The sequence below is a fragment of the Leptonotus elevatus genome, chromosome 10 (genome assembly GCF_054856555.1).
Source record: "Leptonotus elevatus isolate MCC_2025b chromosome 10, RoL_Lele_1.0, whole genome shotgun sequence".
Lineage (NCBI taxonomy): Eukaryota > Metazoa > Chordata > Actinopteri > Syngnathiformes > Syngnathidae > Leptonotus > Leptonotus elevatus.
The window spans coordinates 14,037,337-14,056,561 of NC_141248.1; the positions used below are offsets into that span (position 1 = coordinate 14,037,337).

Below are 19,225 nucleotides of genomic sequence, written 5' to 3' on the forward strand. Positions count from 1 at the left end.
TCTAACCCGGAAGCACAACTTCACAACCAGTCGTGTCTTCAAACATCCAAGGCAGAGGACAAACATGGCCTTTTCTAATCCACACTTTCTTTGATATGTTCCACGAGGCGACAAGTCAATTTAGAGAATCTGCTCAATTTGCAACGGAGAGGATGAAACGCCCCTTTCAATGGTGTGCTTAATTCAGAATTTAAGAAGGCGGCACCAGCGTGGTGGCTGAGTATCAAAAAGGCATACAAACATTAACACATTACAGTGGAACATTAATAGTCAAACTCACTCCTTGTAAGGACGCAGGGCAAACTGACAATACTATTTGTTAATTGTTACCTGAGGGAATTCTTGAAACCGTTTAGGCAATGTAGTCACATTTTAAAGTGGAAGTCAACCTTAAACATTTCCTGCCAATAGTATGTTATATGTGACCTCACTAGTGAAAACATGACAATCTGATTAATATTACATTTGTGGAATATGAGTTATGAAAAAAAATACAGCCGTTTTTGTCCATCTCAGGGGGCGGCCATTTTGCCACTTGCGGTCAACTAGGGGTGTGAATTGCCTAGTACCTGGTTGATTCGATCCGTATCACGATTTGATTCGATACCAATTAATCCTGATCCACGAATATATATGTTGATTGCAAAAAAAAATGTTTTACTCAAATTTAGAAAATGCTAATCAGTAAACTTGTACATGTATGTACAATGTAAGATTTGTATGAAAATTTATTATTTATCTGAAACGGATCGAGTCGAGAATTGCGTGCTTGTATATTGCAGAATGGATTTTTTTTTAACACCCCTACTGTCGACTGAAGATGACATCAATGTTGGTCAGGGCTCAAGCAACGACCAATCACAGCTCACCTGTTTTCTGAAGCTGAGCTGTGATTGGTTGTCACCTGTTTTTTGAAGCTTAGCTGTGGTTGGTTGTTACCTGAGATCTTCTGTCGACAGAAAGTGGCAAAATGGCCGCCCCCTGAGATGGACAAAAACGGCTGTATTTACGTCATAACTCATGTTCCACAAATGGAATATTAATCAGATTGTCATGTTTACACTAGTGAGGTCACATATAACATATTATTGTCAAGATTTTTTTGAGGGGTTGACTTCCGCTTTAATACTGTCACAGTGACAAGTGTAAAAATGAAAGATAAACGATGAGAGCGTAGTCAAAGTCAAATAGTAAGCAGCAAGAAGCGAACATTAGCAGTCTGACCATCTTTACTGTGCTCACTCACCCACGCGGCTATTGATGGTCAATTCCTGGCCTAACGAAGCATCATCTTCGACTGGCAGGGAAGTGAAATACTCCTAACATCAGATGCTCTATTGGGACTTGCCAGGAATCGAAATGCTTCGAACGGGAATCCGCTAATTTCACAAAATGTCCGCCGTGTATTGCACGTGCTTTTGTTCTCGCTCAAGTCAGGAGGGCGACAGTCTGAAATATTACATTTGGAGTCTCCACTGAGGAATGGCGACACTCAATCGACAAATTCATCTGTGAGAATTTTTCCATCTGTGATGAATTGATACTTTATTAATCATATCTTAACACAATTGAAACAGCAATTCAAGTATTTGGTCCAGTAATTTGCATTAACTTATTCACAAATGTCTATCATTTGAATTTCATTGTGTCTTGCTTCCAGTGTGTTTAAGATTTTTTGGTCCAATCAGATTTCAGATGTGTTGCCAAGTCAATCTAATCTACCCAGGGCCTTCGGAATCAGTAAAGCTGACGGATGTAATTGAAACTATAGGGACAGTTTCTTTAACCATTCCAATTTTAAGTTTAGCAAGATGACCCTCAGTGATGTCAGCATTTTGCTGTCCTCTGATTGGAAAGCAAAACTTGTTACGGCTAAGTTCGACAAGCACACAGTAATACATTTATTTTATAGCATCTCTGATCAGTATGACATGTTTTATTTAAATTAGTGCCGTCAAAGTTAAAGCGCTAACTGATTAATCACAAAAAATTACCGCATCAATCATAAATTAACACAGATTAATCGCACTATTAATTTTGACCATAGATGATCCTTTAACGCGACAGCGGCTGGCTACGTTTAAGGTAGCACAGGTTGTGTTTGAGCAATAAACATCATTACGTGCATTAAAGTAAAGCCTTTAATAAATGTTTGCGTGTCACATTTAGAATATTTGTTCATGTCAAAATATTGGGGTCATTTTTTTTTTTACATTTTAAATTGTGCAAGTAATTAACTGATTAGAAAAAGGAGGATGAACGTGTGCAGTGGGTCAAAAAAAATTTAAGACGCCCTCATAACATTAAATGTCAAAAGAATTAACACAACCGTTGCTCTTCAAATGTGTCGGGGGAAAAAATGTTGATAAAAAATACCTTTTTTACTAAGCGATTAATCGTGACTAATCAAAATTCTAAGATGTGATTAATCTGATTAAAAAATGTAATCGTTTGACAGCTCTAATAAAAATGTTTTGTTATTATTAGATAGATATTGATTATGATCTTCCCCAGATGATGCATGTGACACAGATGTGTTCTGTTTTTGTATACTTTGGATAGTTTCCATAATTATGTATTAGTGATGGTAAATAAGAGGCAGATAAAGTTGGGTATCTTCCCACTGGCGCCATTTAACTCCCTAAAAAAAAAAGTGTTAAGAGTTCAACAAAGTGGTTATTATGTTCAAGCAGCTCATTTAGCATTTGAATCATTGAGCATGAAATTTAATAAAACACAGTACGTTAACTTTAATCATTCAGTGCAGAGCACGATTTCCATTCCTCATATTTCATCTCGGAGAGAAATATGAAGACACATTAGGATGATTGGACCGAATGTGACTGCATGGAAATTAGGCGTTCACAATCCCCTACTTGGACCCAAAAAGAGAATTCCGCAAGCGTTGGAAGGACTTCACTCTCTCTCTCTCTCTCTCTCTCGTCACTCACTCGCTGACTTGTTTTGACGAGAGGTGAGCATGCTCCAGTCTGGACACTTCTGGGAAAAGTCGGGGCTGTTCACCCTCTGACCAAACAGCAGCTCACTCATTATCAAGCAGACCTTGTCATGGAGTCTGACCCAGCAAACTTTTTACCAATCTGTCCATAAAAGAACCCTGGTTTCCATCCAACATGTCTGGAGAGGAACATATGGTCTTGTTTGGACTCCAAACGTTAACAAATCTCTCAACCGGCCCTTTGTGAGTGAGCCAGTGTGATGATGCAAGGCCACACAGGTTGCAATTGCAGACCATAAAGTGCAAGTGTCAGGGGTCATCTTATTGTTAACCACACAAAAAGCTCTGCTGTCCACTGGTGAGACCTTAAGGCTATAGAATAAAGGTAGTAAATCCAGCCATTAGCACTCATTGGCATGCACAATTCAACTTTCAGTTGCACAGTTGCTGTGCTTGGATGGAGGAGTGGGGGGGGGGGGGGGGGGGGGAGTGCGCAAAGGGAGTACTCACCCAGCAGCAGCAGTTTCACTTCTCTGGCCGCCTTCTCTCCATCTTCTCGCAGGCCCTTGTCGATCATTTTGGACTTCTCAGCCGCGGCTTTATCCTCCTGGCTCACGGTGCAACCCATGGTTCCGAGTGCTCGCTTCAGGGCTGCTGCTTAAGTGGTAAAAATCACTTGGGAGAAAAAAAATACGAGGCTCGAAGCCTTCTGTTTGGGGAGGAAAATTTTAAAGTTGAGTAAAGCGACTTCCTTTTCTTTCTTTTTTTATGAGGGACGGTTCACCGAACCGAACCGAACCGTCAAATCGAGCGACTTGCTCGGTCACAAAAGCAGCATTAGAGCCTCTTTTTTGGGGGGGAAGGAGCAGACCTAAAAACTTGTATTTCCCGGCGGGCAGGTTACTTTGTTTAGTTTGAACAAATTCGACGCTTTCTTCAACACATGATAAAGTCACGAAATAAAGACTCCGGAAGTTCCGTGGAAAGAAAAAAAAAGTATTCCGGCTGTATCGAAAGGCGATCAATCAAAGAGAGTCGGCAAGCACTCTCGCGCTGGACGGTTGCTGTTTTAGAGAAATCTTTGTCCTACTGTCTTTGCTACATCACGCATTCTTTCTACGCGGCGGAGATTTGTCACGTTTGAAGCCACACCCGGAGCCGCGGTCAAGTTCCCCTCCAGCCACGACAGGCACAAGCGGCGTCAGCCTGTAGTCACCCTCCGACAAGTAATGTGTCGGTAGCCAACGAAATGGCTCTTTGAAATGAACGAAGAGAGCCGACTCCCGATTGAGAGCCAAGCGGAGGGGGTTGGGCCGACAGATACAACACAAATGATCAACAGTGAATTTTTTTTTCTACAGATTACACAATTTATCTGGATGCTGATTTATATAATGTGTGTGTATGTATATATATATATATATATATATATATATATATATATATATATATACTTATTTTGTTGTATTGTGTGTTTTCAAGTGATTTTGTGTCGTTTCTTTTAAATCACTTTAGTAGGAAGAAAAATATTCAAGCCTAAAGTATTAAGTTCAAATGTTATTATAGTTTAAAAAATTTAGCACTATGTAAAGCAAATAAATTCTTCTAATGAGCATGAAAATTCAAACTGTTTTTGTTATGTTTTGTTCTTACATTTGTACCCATAATTTTACTAACTTTACATTGTTTTTGGTAATAACAACACAAATCTTAAGAGCCGTTTGGGAGCCAAAAGAGCCGACTCTTTTTTAAAAAAAAATTTATTATTGAGGTGAGCCAAAAGAGCCAGTTCTCCGAAAAGAACCGGAATTCCCCTCATTACCTTCGACTCTTTTACTGGCACACACAAAAAGAAAGCGAGAGAGAGAGAGAGAGAGAGAGAGAGAGAGACACTAGGCACCCGCCTCCTCGTTCCATGTAGGGCTTTATGGGAAATGTAGTCAAAGTGGATATAAGATAGTACTACTATTTGCACAATGTAGGCCTAACTGTTTTTCGCGTGTGTGTGTGTGTGTGTGTGTGTGTGTGTGTGTGTGTGTGTGTGTGTGTGTGTGTGTGTGTGTGTGTGTGTGTGTTTGTGCGCGTGTGCGTGTGCGTGTGTGTGTGTGTACGTGGGTGGGTTACATCAGTTTTTTTGTGCTCAAGGGCCACATTTGATTTTGAACGGATGATGAACAGATGGGCCAGGTCATTCAATGATGAGGTTAAAAAGAAAGAAATGTAAATATGTTTAAAATACTTTATTTCATATTAAAATAAGAATTGTCATGTAAAGGTACATAATTTGTATTAAAGCATACATGTTTGTTTTTTAATTGGTATTATTTATCCATCCATCCTTCCCGTGCCATTTATTCTCACAGGGGGAGTGTGCTAGAGCCTATCCCAGGATATATTGGGTGCAAATATGAGGTCATTTGCAACAGAGAACGCCTGTTCTCTTCTATAATTATTGCTTCATTATAATTTAAAGGAGCAAATTGTACACAATGCAATAAGGGACGCATATAAGTGTAATGGTATAGTCCAGCCCTAATTATGTTCTTCTTTATGTTTGTTTGTTTTTAGGTAAATTATCTCCACTACTAGAAAAAAAGATTAAGCATGTTATCAATATGATATAACGTTAAAAATCACAAAACTATATATTTTTTAAAGCCTTGCATGTCGAAAGCTCATTGAAGTGGTCCATTACAACAAAAGAACAGAACCTCTCGAAGACCTCTCAAGCAGGACTACAGCGTCACCTGGTGGACGATGTTGTAACTTTTAAGTTAACTGTACTGTACTGTACTGTACAACAAAAGCATACTGTATGAAGGAGAATATTTTTCATTTACTGCTTCGTGAATGATATTTACATGAAGTGTCAATGCAGTCTACTGTGTATCAATATAATGTAGCATGTGACACAAATAAGTAACATCGACCCAAATGGGAACGTTCATTATCTTTATTGCAACACTGTTTACAGTACAATACTGCCAGCGACATATTAAAATATAGACATACAAGAAAATAGACACCAATTGAAGGACAAGAGGTTTAAAAGCACTTTGAAAATTATTATATATATATTTTTTATATTTGACTAAAACTGTAACTGCTATTTACATTATACAAACTAGATATGCATATCGAATATAAAGGGTATACATGTATTTACATTTATTTATAAATGCTGGCCAATGTCAACGTTTAATACTTTTAATACATCACAAAGAGGGTCATTCACTGAGAGCTGACCAAAAAAATAATAATCATAGAGTTCTTGGCTCAGCCAGCCACCAACACTGATTATCACAGTTATTAAGATTGATCATTTTTGTGGCATTTTCTTTTTGTGCATCAAAATGTTTTCGACAACCATTTTAATCACAAAGGATACAGTGACTGACCCAAAATAAACCCCACTGCGTTTGAATAGAAAACACTCATAAGCAGACAGTAGATAACAAAAGGGGGACGGCAAATGTTTGCAAATTGAAAGAACGACAACACACTCACACAGCACTGACCGGGTTTGACGGTGTGGAAAAAAAGAATGAAGTTAATACACAGAAAGGTTGACAAGATCACTAATGATTTTGAGCAGCTGTTACCACTGGTGACATCATAAACACATTTGCACTAGATTATGAGTTGTCTTGTGAGTACACGTTCAAATTTAACAACACTGCATATAGTCACCACAGTTGTGATGTTTCCGTTCATAAATATGACAAAATGGCAACGACACATCCATCTAAATTGGTTGCCTTTGCTCTACTAAGTAGATCAGAAGAGGAACATTAGAAAAACTCATGTTAATTCAAGTAATATCTGATAGAACACCCATTGACACGTTGCTACTTGTGGAATTTACATTGGGTTAATCAATACAGCATATATGGTGTTATACAAAAGGGACACGCCCACATACCGGTACATCAAACATGTTTCGCACAGTCAGTAAGAACGGCTACCAGATGTTGTGCTTTTAGTCAAAGAAAGTGCTAATGCTAAACAGCAACGTTGCAAACAGTATTGCGTCTGTCGTTTTCAGTGTTGGATGCAGACATTAAAGTGGAAGTCACGGCTCACCTGTTTTCTGAGTTTGGTCACGTGACGTGACGGCATTTTAACGTCAATGGAAGTCAACAGCAGAGGGCAGTATAATGTCAAAATACCTGCACCTTAAAATGGCTGAAAAAGATTTTTCCACCCACGAAATATTAATCATAATACTGTGTTTAGACGAGTGGGGGCACATAGAACATATTATTGCTTCTTCTTTTTTTTTTTAACTCATTCACTGCCATTGACGGCTATAGACGTCAAAAATTCATTTTAACTATTTCTATTAGTTTAACATTTTTTTCCCACTTTTGTTAACAAGAGTATGAAAATCTTGTTTTTTTATTGTACATTTATAACAAATATAAAATTTGTGATTAATCATGAGTGAGTGAAGTCATGCAATTAATTACAATTAAAAATTGTAATCGCCTGACGCCCCTAATTTTTTAATAATCTTTTCTTTTTCTTTTTTGAACTCGCATCAGGCAATTACATTTTTTAATTGTAATCAATTGCATGACTTCAATAGTTAGCTCATGATTAATCAGAAATTTTATATCTGTTCTAAACGTAAAAAAAAATGTCTAGGTTTTCATACTCTTGTTAACAAAAGTGGGAAAAAATGTTAAACTAATAAAAATCGTCTATAGCCGTCAATGGCAGTGAATGAGTTAACTTGACTTCCACTTTAGTGAAGACAAAACTGTTGCTAGTCGCTGCTTAAATGGACCCTGTTGTCTAGGTTATCTCAGAAACAACGCACATACTTTTTAATATATATCATCAAGGAAGAGGAACACTGAGAGGTAACTTTCTTGAGGTCTTCAGTATAGGCAATCATTAAAAACAAAAAAAACATACTATGGCGGTGCCTTGAGATAAGAGTGATTAATTTGCTTACAACACGAGTCATCGTTCAGACGATTTGACTTAAGTAAGGATAATTAGACATTGTGTATTCGTAGCTTTGCCTAAATAAAGTCTGATTATTTTAAAGCTAACAAACAATGCAAAACACCATTAACAGGCTAATGCAAATAGCATCAGTGTTGCGGCGTTATTACGCAATGGAGATTTTAACTCAAACCGTGGAGTATTACAGCAGTGAAACTGTTCTTCGCGTTATACCACCCTCTGGTGGCGAAGGTGTGTACAACAGCGGGAGCAGCACAATGTCCATTGAAATGAAGCACAAAATGTGGTTTAAATTCTATTTATTTGGTATTACTGTAAAATATTATAAAGTATAATATTCTATAATGTGATTGTTGTTATTAAAAACTCATTATAAAGACAAAATGGCATTTCAATTTATTTCAACTGAGAAATGGAAAGAAAGGTTGAACTCATATCTCAAGGCACCTCTTGTATAAGTATTCATTTTAAATCCTTTTTGGACGGCCTGGAGCTAAATCTGAATTGAGTAGGAGTAAACATATTTTTTACACAATTAAAACCATCCAGTTTAATCATAAAAAACAGAGGTCGAGGAAGGAATGTTGTTGAAAATGTGCTTTTTTTGTGCTACACAACGGCTTGGACGGGTAAGCTGAAGGTTGCGGATATATTGTACGTTTTTGTTTGTTTTTTATACTTGAATGGGCTAAAAGGAGCGTGTGTATTGCAATCTCAGCAACACTGCCAACCAGATTAGACTCACAGTCAGCACAGTGACAGATGAATGTGGAATGAAATCAGCTTCCTACATTGTTGCTTTTCCATCTTATAATGCATCCCACCGAACAAGGCACACCCTCTCAACTTTACAAAATCAAAACAAGACTTCTGTTTGTCCAGTAGTATTGTGTGGCAGGATGTACAGTACAAAGTTTGTTTTGTGCAGAGACATAGCATCCTCCAAAACCTGTCACTCCCCCAAAATTCTCTATGGAATATCCAAAGTAAAAACCATGACTAAGACATAAACTAAATCAACCAAGAGGAAATTCCTGGACAAGACCTGAAGGCCCGTTTAGTGGCCTGTGCTGGCTTTGCTGCTGCCTGAAGTCCAGTCAATAATGATAAAGCTGAGACTCATGATCATGAACAGGAAACCGAGGCCAGCAAAGCAGGCTGCCTATAAGAGAGACAAAAAAATATTACATTGAGGTGAGGAAATGGATAGCGTCTTGTTTACTTTGACTCATACAGTAATCCCCCTTCCATTGGTGGGGGTTACATTCCAGACCACCCCCACAAAAAGTGAAATCCATGATATATATATATAATCACATTTAAACACATAGTATATTGAGAGAGCAAACGCCCCAAAAAAAAAAATCTTTTTCAGTTAACAAATCCCATTTTTAATAAACTAACAAACTTTTCATTTCACAATATACATCAATAATCATAGCCAAAGACGTAAATTATAAAATTAATCTATAGCCGTTGCTTTCAGTAGGCGTAAAAAGCAGGACTACAGCAATAATTTCAATAATTTCCAACAAAAACTAGGCTATGCTTAAAAAACAGTACTTCTTGTTTCATTCTTCTTTTTTCAAATTACACCATCACAAACTAAATAAGTGTGCCACCATCTAGTGGTCGATATCGGAATTACACCCAATATAAATGAGCGTTCGACCAAAACAGTTATTAATTGTATGTAAAGAACAACGCTTTTATTAGCTACATTTGCTACAATCTCGGACCTTTTAATTTCTAGCTTCCGGTTGGGCAAAGTTTTGATGATGTTGAGGCACAACAGCACACGGCATATGTCAAAATTAATTAAAATCTGACTGCGTCATTTTATCAGAAAATATTGGAGCACAGTTTGCATTCATCAATCTGGTAACTGCTCATGGGACGCACTTGGACATGTGACAATGATCCAAAGCACAAGGCCAAGTCGACATTTTGTGGTCACAATGTTGTGATGTGGTCATCACAGCCTCTTGACCTCAGTGTTCCACCGGGGTATGTAAACTCATAAGCACAAGTAACACTATTTGTGTCACTGTAGTTCGTTCCTCACCAGGATTTTGGGGGTTGAGCGCAGCGGCTCCTCTTCTTTGGGTACAATACGAATGTAGAAGACAGCAGGAAAGATGAAGATAAGACAAGGGGCAGATGTGGCACCTGGAAACAAAAATCAGGAATTCTACATTAACTCATTCACTGCCATTGACGGCTATAGACATCAAAAATTCATTCAAACGTTTTTTTCCCATTTTTGTCAACAAGAACAACCTAGAATTTTTTTTATTGTACATTTAGAACAGATATAAAATTTGTGATTAATTGTGAGTTAACTAGTGAAGTCATGCGATTAATTATGATGAAAAAAAATTATCGCCTGACACCCCTAATTTTTAATAATCTTTTCATTTTTCTTTTTTAAAGAAAAGATTATTTAAAAAAAAAAATCAAATTTTTATTTTTTTGTTTTTAAAGAAGAAAAGATTATCAAAAATTAGGGGCGTTAGGCGATTCATTTTTTTGTAATTAATCGCATGACTTCACTAGTTAACTCACGATTAATCACTAATTTTATATCTGTTCTAAATGTAATTTTGTTTAGGTTTTCATACTCTTGTTAACAAAAGTGGAAAAAAATGTCAAACTAATAGAAATAGTTCAAATGATTTTTTGACGTCTATAGCCGTCAATGGCAGTGAATGAGTTCATCTTAAGGTTGGGAATATTGTGGGGGGTTTTCTCCAGGGTTTTCGTGCGTACCTATGATCCCAAAGATGCCCAATATGTTTGGGGCAAAGATGACCAGCAGGTTGATGAATGCGAGCAGTGTGAATGCAATGGCGACGTGTCGTGGCCAGTTGAAGGTCTTGTTAGGGAACATCATCTGCTGGATTGCCCTTCGAACCTGATGACAGGAGACACGACATACCATATAGCATAGTTGCTACTCGAGTGAATGCTTTGGCATTTGTGAATTAGCATATTTTTTGGTATTGTCATTTATGTAACATAGGTTCATGATTGTCTGCATGCTGGGTGCTCCTCTCTGTTTTAGTGCTTTGCTGCCATCTTGTGGCATCCATACACAATTACAATTCACTTTTAAAGGGGTGTTAATTGTATCTGAGGTTGACAGTACAGTATAATAACCATAATGTGACTCTGCCAGTGGGTTAATGATCAATTGTACTTACGGGAAAGAGCACGATGGGCACAGTGAGCGTGACAGCAGTGAGCACAGCGACACGCACACACAAAATCAGCGTGTCATAAGGGTCAATACGACTGTAGGTGTGAAGTAACTCGGCCTCCACTTCACCTGCAAGATAAAAGGACACGAATGGCACTGCATAATGTACATACTGTACACATCTTCAAAAATAATTGGAACACGATCATATACAGGTGCTCGTTAAAAAATTTGAATATCCTCAAAAAGTTGAATAATTTCTGTAATTCCATTCAAAAAGTCAAACTTTCATAGATTATTATTATTTATTTTTAAATTATTTGGGCTTCCAGATCATAAAACCCATGAAAACAGGATGTCAAAAAATTTGTCTGGTGGCCCTTTTCCTCTTGATGTACTGTATTGCAAAAGGAAAACAAGGGCCACAATACAGTCACTTAAATTATGAGCCCAGAATCTATAATCTATGAAAGTTTGACTTTTTGAATGGATTTACGGAAATTATTAAACTTTTTGGGGATATTCAAATTTTTTGACGAGCACCTGTACAGCGGAGGTGGGCAAACATTTGTACTTCAAGGGCTACATTTGATTTTAAATGGATGGATGGGCCAGTTTAGTCCTAGAAAATGAGAAAAAAATAATGATTGCATATGTAAAAGATGCAAAATTGAATAATAATCCATGCTCATTTTAATATTGGATACTTGGAAATTAATATAATTTAATTAAAAATGTTAAATGTATATCTTAGCAACATTTAATGAGACAAATGAAAAAGTAGTAAATAAAAAAAAAATTTTTTTAACAATATAAAAAAAAAATAATAATAATGTAACACATATTACAGAACTCCTGATAATGTAAATAAATGCTCAGTAAACTGGGTTAAGTAACCAGGCTTTTGTCCACTAGATGGCAATGATGCATTAACCTTACAACGTGAACATTACAGACAAAACAACACGTAACAACACTTTTTGGCTACGACAACAGGTAAATGTTCCTCAGTTTACAACAGCGTAGACGTTGACGCAAATACGTATCACTCAAGCCAAAATGACAGTAAATATTTGTATGAAAAATTTAATAATAATAATAATAATAATAATAATAATAATAATAATAATAATAATAATAATAATAATAATAATAATAATAACGACCTGGCCTAAACATACAACAATAAAGAATTAATAATTAACAATAAATAATTCCTATGGCATGTGCCATTCATAATCTCAAAACTCAAAACAGAGTTGAACTGGCACACAATAATAATAATAATAATAAGAATAATAAAAATGAATAATAATAATAATAGTAATAATTTGCCATATGTTGGGTCAGTCAATTTAAAGCACCCAAGCAGAATTTAGTCATCCAAATGGTTAAATGCAGCAAACTTGAGTGAATATTCTGCAGTGGGTCTGGGAGGAGGGAAAATTCCTCACCATAGAAGGTCAAGTATCCAAAGAGAGCAGCCAGAAAATACATGACGTACATGACTGCAATGGACATGTTGGCCACATGCTGCATCTTTTTCTTGGTGGGGCTGAAATATGAAAATATAGCCACGTGATATCACACACATATACAAACACACGAACAAAACAGAGAATAAAAGTAGTTAGTACATTAGCTTTAGCGGCATGAACGTTTTCACAGCCTTGGGATTCATACAGTGGAACTTCCTACTGTAAGTTAATGGACTTTCTATCACAATGCTTGACTTTTAATTTGAAAACAAATATTCCTATCTGCCATCTTAAAATCGTCATTAAGGCAATGTTGTAGTAAAAAAATAAAAAAAATGAAAATAATAATAATAATAATAATGAAGTGAAACTAAAAGTCAACACTAATGATTGTTTGAAATTGTGTTTTGTTTAAATGTGTAGGGATATTTTCCACTGAAATCCAAATGTACAAAATGTACACTTCTTATAGCATTCAGCTTTAGAGGTTCCACTGTAACTAATTTTAGGAAGCAAAAGTGTTTTGAAGCGGGCATTACACAAACAACATGCTCGGTCATTCAAGGAGTGCCAAAACATTTCCACAAAAAAAGAACAGTGCGAGGGGATCAGCCAAACACAAAGTTGACATTGTAGCCCTCTTGTTTGCTAGGCAGCAGATTATTTGCCCAAAAAGCACATAAGCACATACTTGCGTAGCTCTGTGTAGATGGGCAGCACCTCAGGGTGGCACACAAAGGCAAACGCCAGGATGGGGATGGTGTAGGCAGTCTGAAAATGAACCCCATAAGGTCACCATAGATACAGCAGCGCCATCCCAGACGTCTTACCACTAATTTTGCTCTTTACTGGCCGTTATTTGGCAAAATACTTGACAGAGCTAATTGTTTCCCTGTGATGAACCTCCCAAGTAAGCTGCTAAGCACCAGGGCTGTGCTTTTGCTAAACCTGACTTACAAATTAGCTGCTGCAGATTGACAACAATTCAAATTGTATTCTTTAAAATGCCTTTAAAAAAAAGTTACATCGTTAGTAACGAGAATGCTTGTGACTGCTGAGAGATGCTGTCTCAGAGAGATGAAATAAATGACAATAAAACCACAGGTCTACGATTTGTTTCATAACAGGCTGTGCTATGGAACACAAAATCGTTGAAATGTGCAGGGCTCCCACTAATTACAACTATATTAAGCGTAATGATAAGCTGTTTTCTTAATCCTTTGTTTTTGTTTCCATGTGGTCCATCGAAATATGGAGCATGGAGCTGCCAATGTGTGGTAAACATCTTTGACTGGCAAATACATCACAAAGTATTTTCAAGTACGTTTAAATGTACTTGCAAATACACGTACCTTTTAAATGTACTTGGAGGGGGGGTAAAGAATGGGAAATCATGTACAACAGACATGAGAATAAATCATAAAAATTATGAATAAATACTGTTTACTCAATTAATATTGGTATAATCTTTTTAAGTTGCACATGCGCACGCTATACTCCGCGGCATCATGGGAAAAATGCTAAATTCTTAGCATTTAGCCTACAAGTACCGAACGTACTTCCAAATACGTTTAAACGTAATTGCAAGTACGTTTACACCTATTTGCCAGTCAAAAATGTTTGCCCCACAGTGGCAGTTCCATGCTTCCGTAGTGCCTTAAAAAAAATAAATGTCAACGTCATCAATTATTGACCTCGACTCAACTTTGATTACATTATAGTTGTTGACTGAAAAAAATCTTCAGTCATTCAAACCTTGTCTAAACGCAACTTTTTTGGACTCTTGTCTGTGCTCACTAAGCACACTGCTAAGTTGAGAGGTCACCAACCAACCAACTTTGATGTTTGAACCTGTCTGTCTATCATTACCAGCTTGGTAAATGTCTAAATGTCTCAATCTCACGCAGGGTGTGATAGAGTGCTTCAAGCCAAGCGTGACCATGCTTGGATTGTGATTTGTCACTGGCGGCATGCTGGAGATGACACAAGTGGGTGTCTCTTCGTGGCAGTCAGTAGGAGTGGCATGCCTGACCCTTACTTGGGAGTTGAGGTTGGCCATTTTGGGAACGCAGGAGAGGTCTTCCGCCCCGCCGGGATCCGTGATGTTCAGGAGGCCGCCGGCAGTGCCGTTGATGGCAAAGTCCACAAATGGACAAGGGATGTTGAACTTCTTGTAAATGACCTGCAGAGAATTGAACGAACTCCTAAATAAGCAGTTAGCATATTCAGTGGACAGTATAGCTCAACAGGAAGGGAGAGGGAGAGAGCAATACATGGATTACAGCTCGCGCAGCCAAAAGTAGGTCAGTGAAAGTCAGACAATCAACATAGCCTGGAACAGCATTACGCAAAGAGAATACAAAAGCCGGTTTGAAGGTGAAAGTGCCAATCTTATTAAAAGCTGATCACAACATATCAGCATGTACTCATCTGTTATGCCTATCGTTATGTTTATACTTAAGACACCAAATGTCAGACTAGACTTACCGCGACGAGGAAGAACACCATGCAGCTTAAGGAGAAGCCACTGGTGTATCCCAAATACCCTGAAACAAAAACAAAACAGTTCAGGACAAAATCACCAGCACACATTAACAGAAGCCCACAGGTGTTGATTGAGAAGGATTTCATGTGTATACCTCCGGTGTTCATTTCTGAATGAAAACTTTTAACTATGTCATATAATTGTCAAATATCGGATCAATAAAAGTAAGAAACACAGCCTAACTTGATGCAACAGCCTGCCCGAGAGAGCTAGCCTGCTCAATTAGCGATATGCTACAGCAAGCTAGCGGTGCTGGGCTGAGTTGCTGCCAGAAGCTGGGGACGTGCAACGTTAAAAGCTTTGGACTCTATAATGTGTTTATACTACAGTGTGGTCCCAATACTTCCTTCCTATTATACTGTAGGTGACTATTTGCTATCAGCTTTAGGTTCATAGACTCACCAAGCTGCTTCATGAGCGCCAGTGGCAAAATCACGGCGATCGATACAATGATCACAAGGTAGTTGCCGTTCATGTACCATTCACTGCAGAGAGGCAGAAAAACATAAGTCCGGTTACAAACACATAATAGAAGACAATACTGTATGTATGTATGTATGTATGAGAGGGGGCCAGATACAGTATAGGGGTGCAGCCAATATCAACATATATAGATAGCCATTGTTGTGTGTCCGTTGTATCTGCTACAAGATTTTGACTCAAGGGGAGAAGCTTGGAAGATTTTGACTCAAGGGGAGAAGTTTTGCCAAGCATGAGCGTGACACAATGCGCCACGCTACTGCCAAAACAAGGAGCTATTTTTAGTCAGGGTGATTCACTTCTTCTCTTCTATCAAGTGGGAAAATTGCATAGATACACACTCCCTCTTTGTAGCTGTCTAGCTCTTGCGCACGCACACACACACACACACACACACACACACACGGTGCAACAAAAATGTAGTGGCTCATCTAGCCTGTTGTCATCCTGCCCTCTGGCCATCTGGTCCAGGGACACAATCTTTCCCTGATTACCACAGACACACCACCCTACAGTTTTTTTTTTCTTTTTTAATAAAGGCACAGATGTTATAAGCAAGAATAACATCTGCCAATCAAGGAAGACTGACATGCTGAGTAATTTACCAGCAATGCATAAGTATGCATGAGGTTGATTGTGTTGGAGAAAATAGACTTGAGCGTCGCTCTCAGAAAAGAAGATGTGATTTTAATTAAAAACAAAACGGATCTTCAACGTTTCTCTTTTTTTGGCCAAAAAATAAGCGGCATAAAGTGTATTCAGTTTGCATGTCATACCAAATAGTGAGTGACTGGCCACGGCACAGATGATTGACACATACAGAAAATAATGTGGACATCATGTCACAGTCTATGACTTCTACTGTGACAGAAAAAAAAACAATCTTTATCTTCATTTGCCTCCTTTTTCTTGAAATGTGAGAATATAATTATTATTTTTTTCTTATCCACTTGGATGAACATTTGACCAAGTATCCTTCATCAATCAATTAATTACTTTTTATGGGATGGGAGAACCTCTCTGGATATTCTGAACTCCATATGCTAATGTATTTGTTTTGCACCAAATCACACTCTTTTAAAAACAAATTCCAGTGGCCACACAAAATTTCAAGATGGCGGTCCCAAAAAGCCAAGAATAACTCACATACTGAAGTTGAATATAAATTATTATGGATATTTTGGTTTTTGCGGTTCCTGAGATACAATTAGGGTTGCACCTAATAAATAATAAATCTATTGATTATTTTACAATTAATTGGTGAATTAGATTTTGATTTTTTTTATTTGACATTCCTATATTATACAGCGAAGAAAATGCAGAATACGTATTGATTATGATTCAGTTACTGGTGTGGCACTGTAACATGTCAGACAAATTTTGATAATCATTTTACAAAATAAAAGCAATTTTACAGATGTCTTATTTTGATTGGTTGATTTATTTTCGTGCTACAGAAATCTGAGAACATTTACTGTTGAAAGGCAACATTTTTAAGGAATTGGACTATTTTAAGTTTAACAATGGCTCTAAACGATTAGTGATAATAGTCGTTGACTTATTTGATATTTAATTGAATTAGTTGTCTGTTAAAAAAGGTAATAAATATGAATATCGTGGGCATTCTGATCCGTGTCTGTTCTGATTCCGGATATACCTGTATATAACTGGCCAGCCATATTTATATTCATCTTACCATTGGACAATCCACATTTTTGGGCAGACAAAACCAAATCCACCGAATCCTGAATGGTCAATAAAACCATACTGAGAAACGCTTTACATCTCCTTTAATGTGTATAACAAGCAAAAGAGAGGGTTGAAAGTGGGGTAAGAGTGACGGGGTGAGAGTGTAACATCCCAAGTTCGTGAATGTTGTTTGTCCCCGCGGCCACCTGCGCTTGGTCAGAGATATCCTATGGTTTACATGAGCACTCGTGGAGAGTAGCCATGTTTTTGTGTGAGACTTTCCCGGTTTGGCCGTGCTGCTCTCCTCCTCTGGGGTTACTATCACAGCTGTTCGCAAGCCAACTGCGCCGCATGTTCCACTGGCATGACAGTGAGAAGGCTCCGGTTCATAACCCGACGCATGAAATGATACAATAAGTCACTGCACTGGTGCCAATAGGTTTTTTTTCTGTCATGGCGGACTCAAGCGAACAGTTCTGCTGTTGTTATCCAAAATGTGACTGTGACTGTGAATAAAGTAACACTTTCATGTTGCAGCACACACATACAATTTTATGGACGGGCTTATTAAATGAGTAATATTATTTACTTATTATCTTGTAAATAAAATATTTAATGTTTCTAGCTACCACCAGCAAAGTGCTTGGGTATCTGTACTCGTTGTTGGCAAACACTATTTTACACCAATTCGGGGCTTTGGCGCCATCTTGTGGCATTTTAACTCATTCACTGCCATTGATGGCTATAGACGTAAAAACAAATTCATTTGAACTATTTCTATTAGTTTAAAAGAAATAATCCACTTCTGTTAACAAGAGTATGAAATCCTAGAAAACATTTTTTTTACTGTACATTTAGAACAGATATAAAATTTGTGATTAATCGTGAATCAACTAGTGTAGTCATGCGATTAATTATGATTAAAAACCAAATAATCGCTTGACGCCCCTAATTTTTAATAATCTTTCATTTATTTATTTATTTTTAAAAGAAAAAATTATTAAAAATTAGGGGCGTCAAGCGATTAATTTTAATAATCTTTTATTTATGTATTTATTTTTAAAAGAAAAGATTATTAAAAATTAGGGGCGATTAAATTTCTTAATCGTTATTAATCGCATGACTTCACTAGTTAACTCACGATTAATCACACATGTTATATCTGTTCTAAATGTACAATAAAAATAATTATAGGTTTTTATACTCTTGTTAACAAAAGTGGGAAAAAAATGTTAAACTAATAGTTCAATGGCAGTGAATAAGTTAAGAGCGGAATTAGCAACGTGAGTTTTTCAGCCAATAGCAAAAAAATGCTGATGAATGCACCTAATGAAGTATCTGATAGCGCTGATACCAGGCATGTGTAAATAAAAACAAACGCGGCATCTATTGCTTCCCACCGTGATATATGCAAGACGCTTTAGGTGCTACAAAATGGGAATAAATTACGTCTGGACCGATTACTCACCCTGCTGGTTTATCCACCTTAAGGAAGGCCTGAATGACCAGAGGAAATTCATACTTGACTATGTATAGATAACTGGACATTGCTGTCGAAGGGAGACACACACAGTTAGATTTCAGGCGGAGAGGATTATCTCGGATATATTAGGAGACGTGTACGTGGGAAGACAAATTTGGAGCATGCGTGCTCACCTCCAATGTTTTGCAGCGTGATAGCGATACCTGCTGCCATCTTCCCCGGGGTGCCAAAAGCCCTGTAGCCGAGCTGCTCATAAGCACGGATACCTTAACACATGAAGAAATGTTTTTGTTTTTAAATTCATTGAATCCAGTGCAATACCTATAGGAGCAAACCATAGATGGATAGAAAGCTAGTGACTGTAGTACTGTACTGTTACGCACTTTAATTATTGTCATGCGTTTTCAACTAGGGCTGC

The 19,225-nt window shown here is 37.4% G+C and overlaps 2 protein-coding genes across 3 annotated transcripts in view; both read right to left on the minus strand.

Moving 5' to 3' along the window:
• LOC147167204 (guanine nucleotide-binding protein G(i) subunit alpha-2-like) overlaps positions 1–4,217 on the minus strand; it is a 47,671-nt gene extending 43,454 nt beyond the window's left edge. Inside the window, exon 1 of the mRNA XM_086086175.1 lies at positions 3,470–4,217. Within this exon, the coding sequence (XP_085942301.1) occupies positions 3,470–3,587 (118 nt within the window). The 5' untranslated portion in view covers positions 3,588–4,217. The remainder of the gene's footprint in view (positions 1–3,469) is intronic.
• A 1,680-nt stretch (positions 4,218–5,897) lies between these two features.
• LOC147167205 (sodium-coupled neutral amino acid transporter 3-like) overlaps positions 5,898–19,225 on the minus strand; it is a 35,440-nt gene continuing 22,112 nt past the window's right edge. For both annotated transcript variants that reach the window (XM_086086587.1, XM_086086586.1), the window contains 11 exons: positions 18,981–19,073; positions 18,793–18,874; positions 15,558–15,640; positions 15,098–15,156; positions 14,649–14,792; positions 13,302–13,381; positions 12,587–12,687; positions 11,137–11,261; positions 10,703–10,847; positions 9,999–10,102; positions 5,898–9,095 (listed from right to left, as the gene is read on the minus strand). In XM_086086587.1, coding sequence (XP_085942713.1) covers positions 8,991–9,095; positions 9,999–10,102; positions 10,703–10,847; positions 11,137–11,261; positions 12,587–12,687; positions 13,302–13,381; positions 14,649–14,792; positions 15,098–15,156; positions 15,558–15,640; positions 18,793–18,874; positions 18,981–19,073 — 1,121 coding nt within the window. In that variant the 3' untranslated portion in view covers positions 5,898–8,990. The remainder of the gene's footprint in view (positions 9,096–9,998; positions 10,103–10,702; positions 10,848–11,136; positions 11,262–12,586; positions 12,688–13,301; positions 13,382–14,648; positions 14,793–15,097; positions 15,157–15,557; positions 15,641–18,792; positions 18,875–18,980; positions 19,074–19,225) is intronic.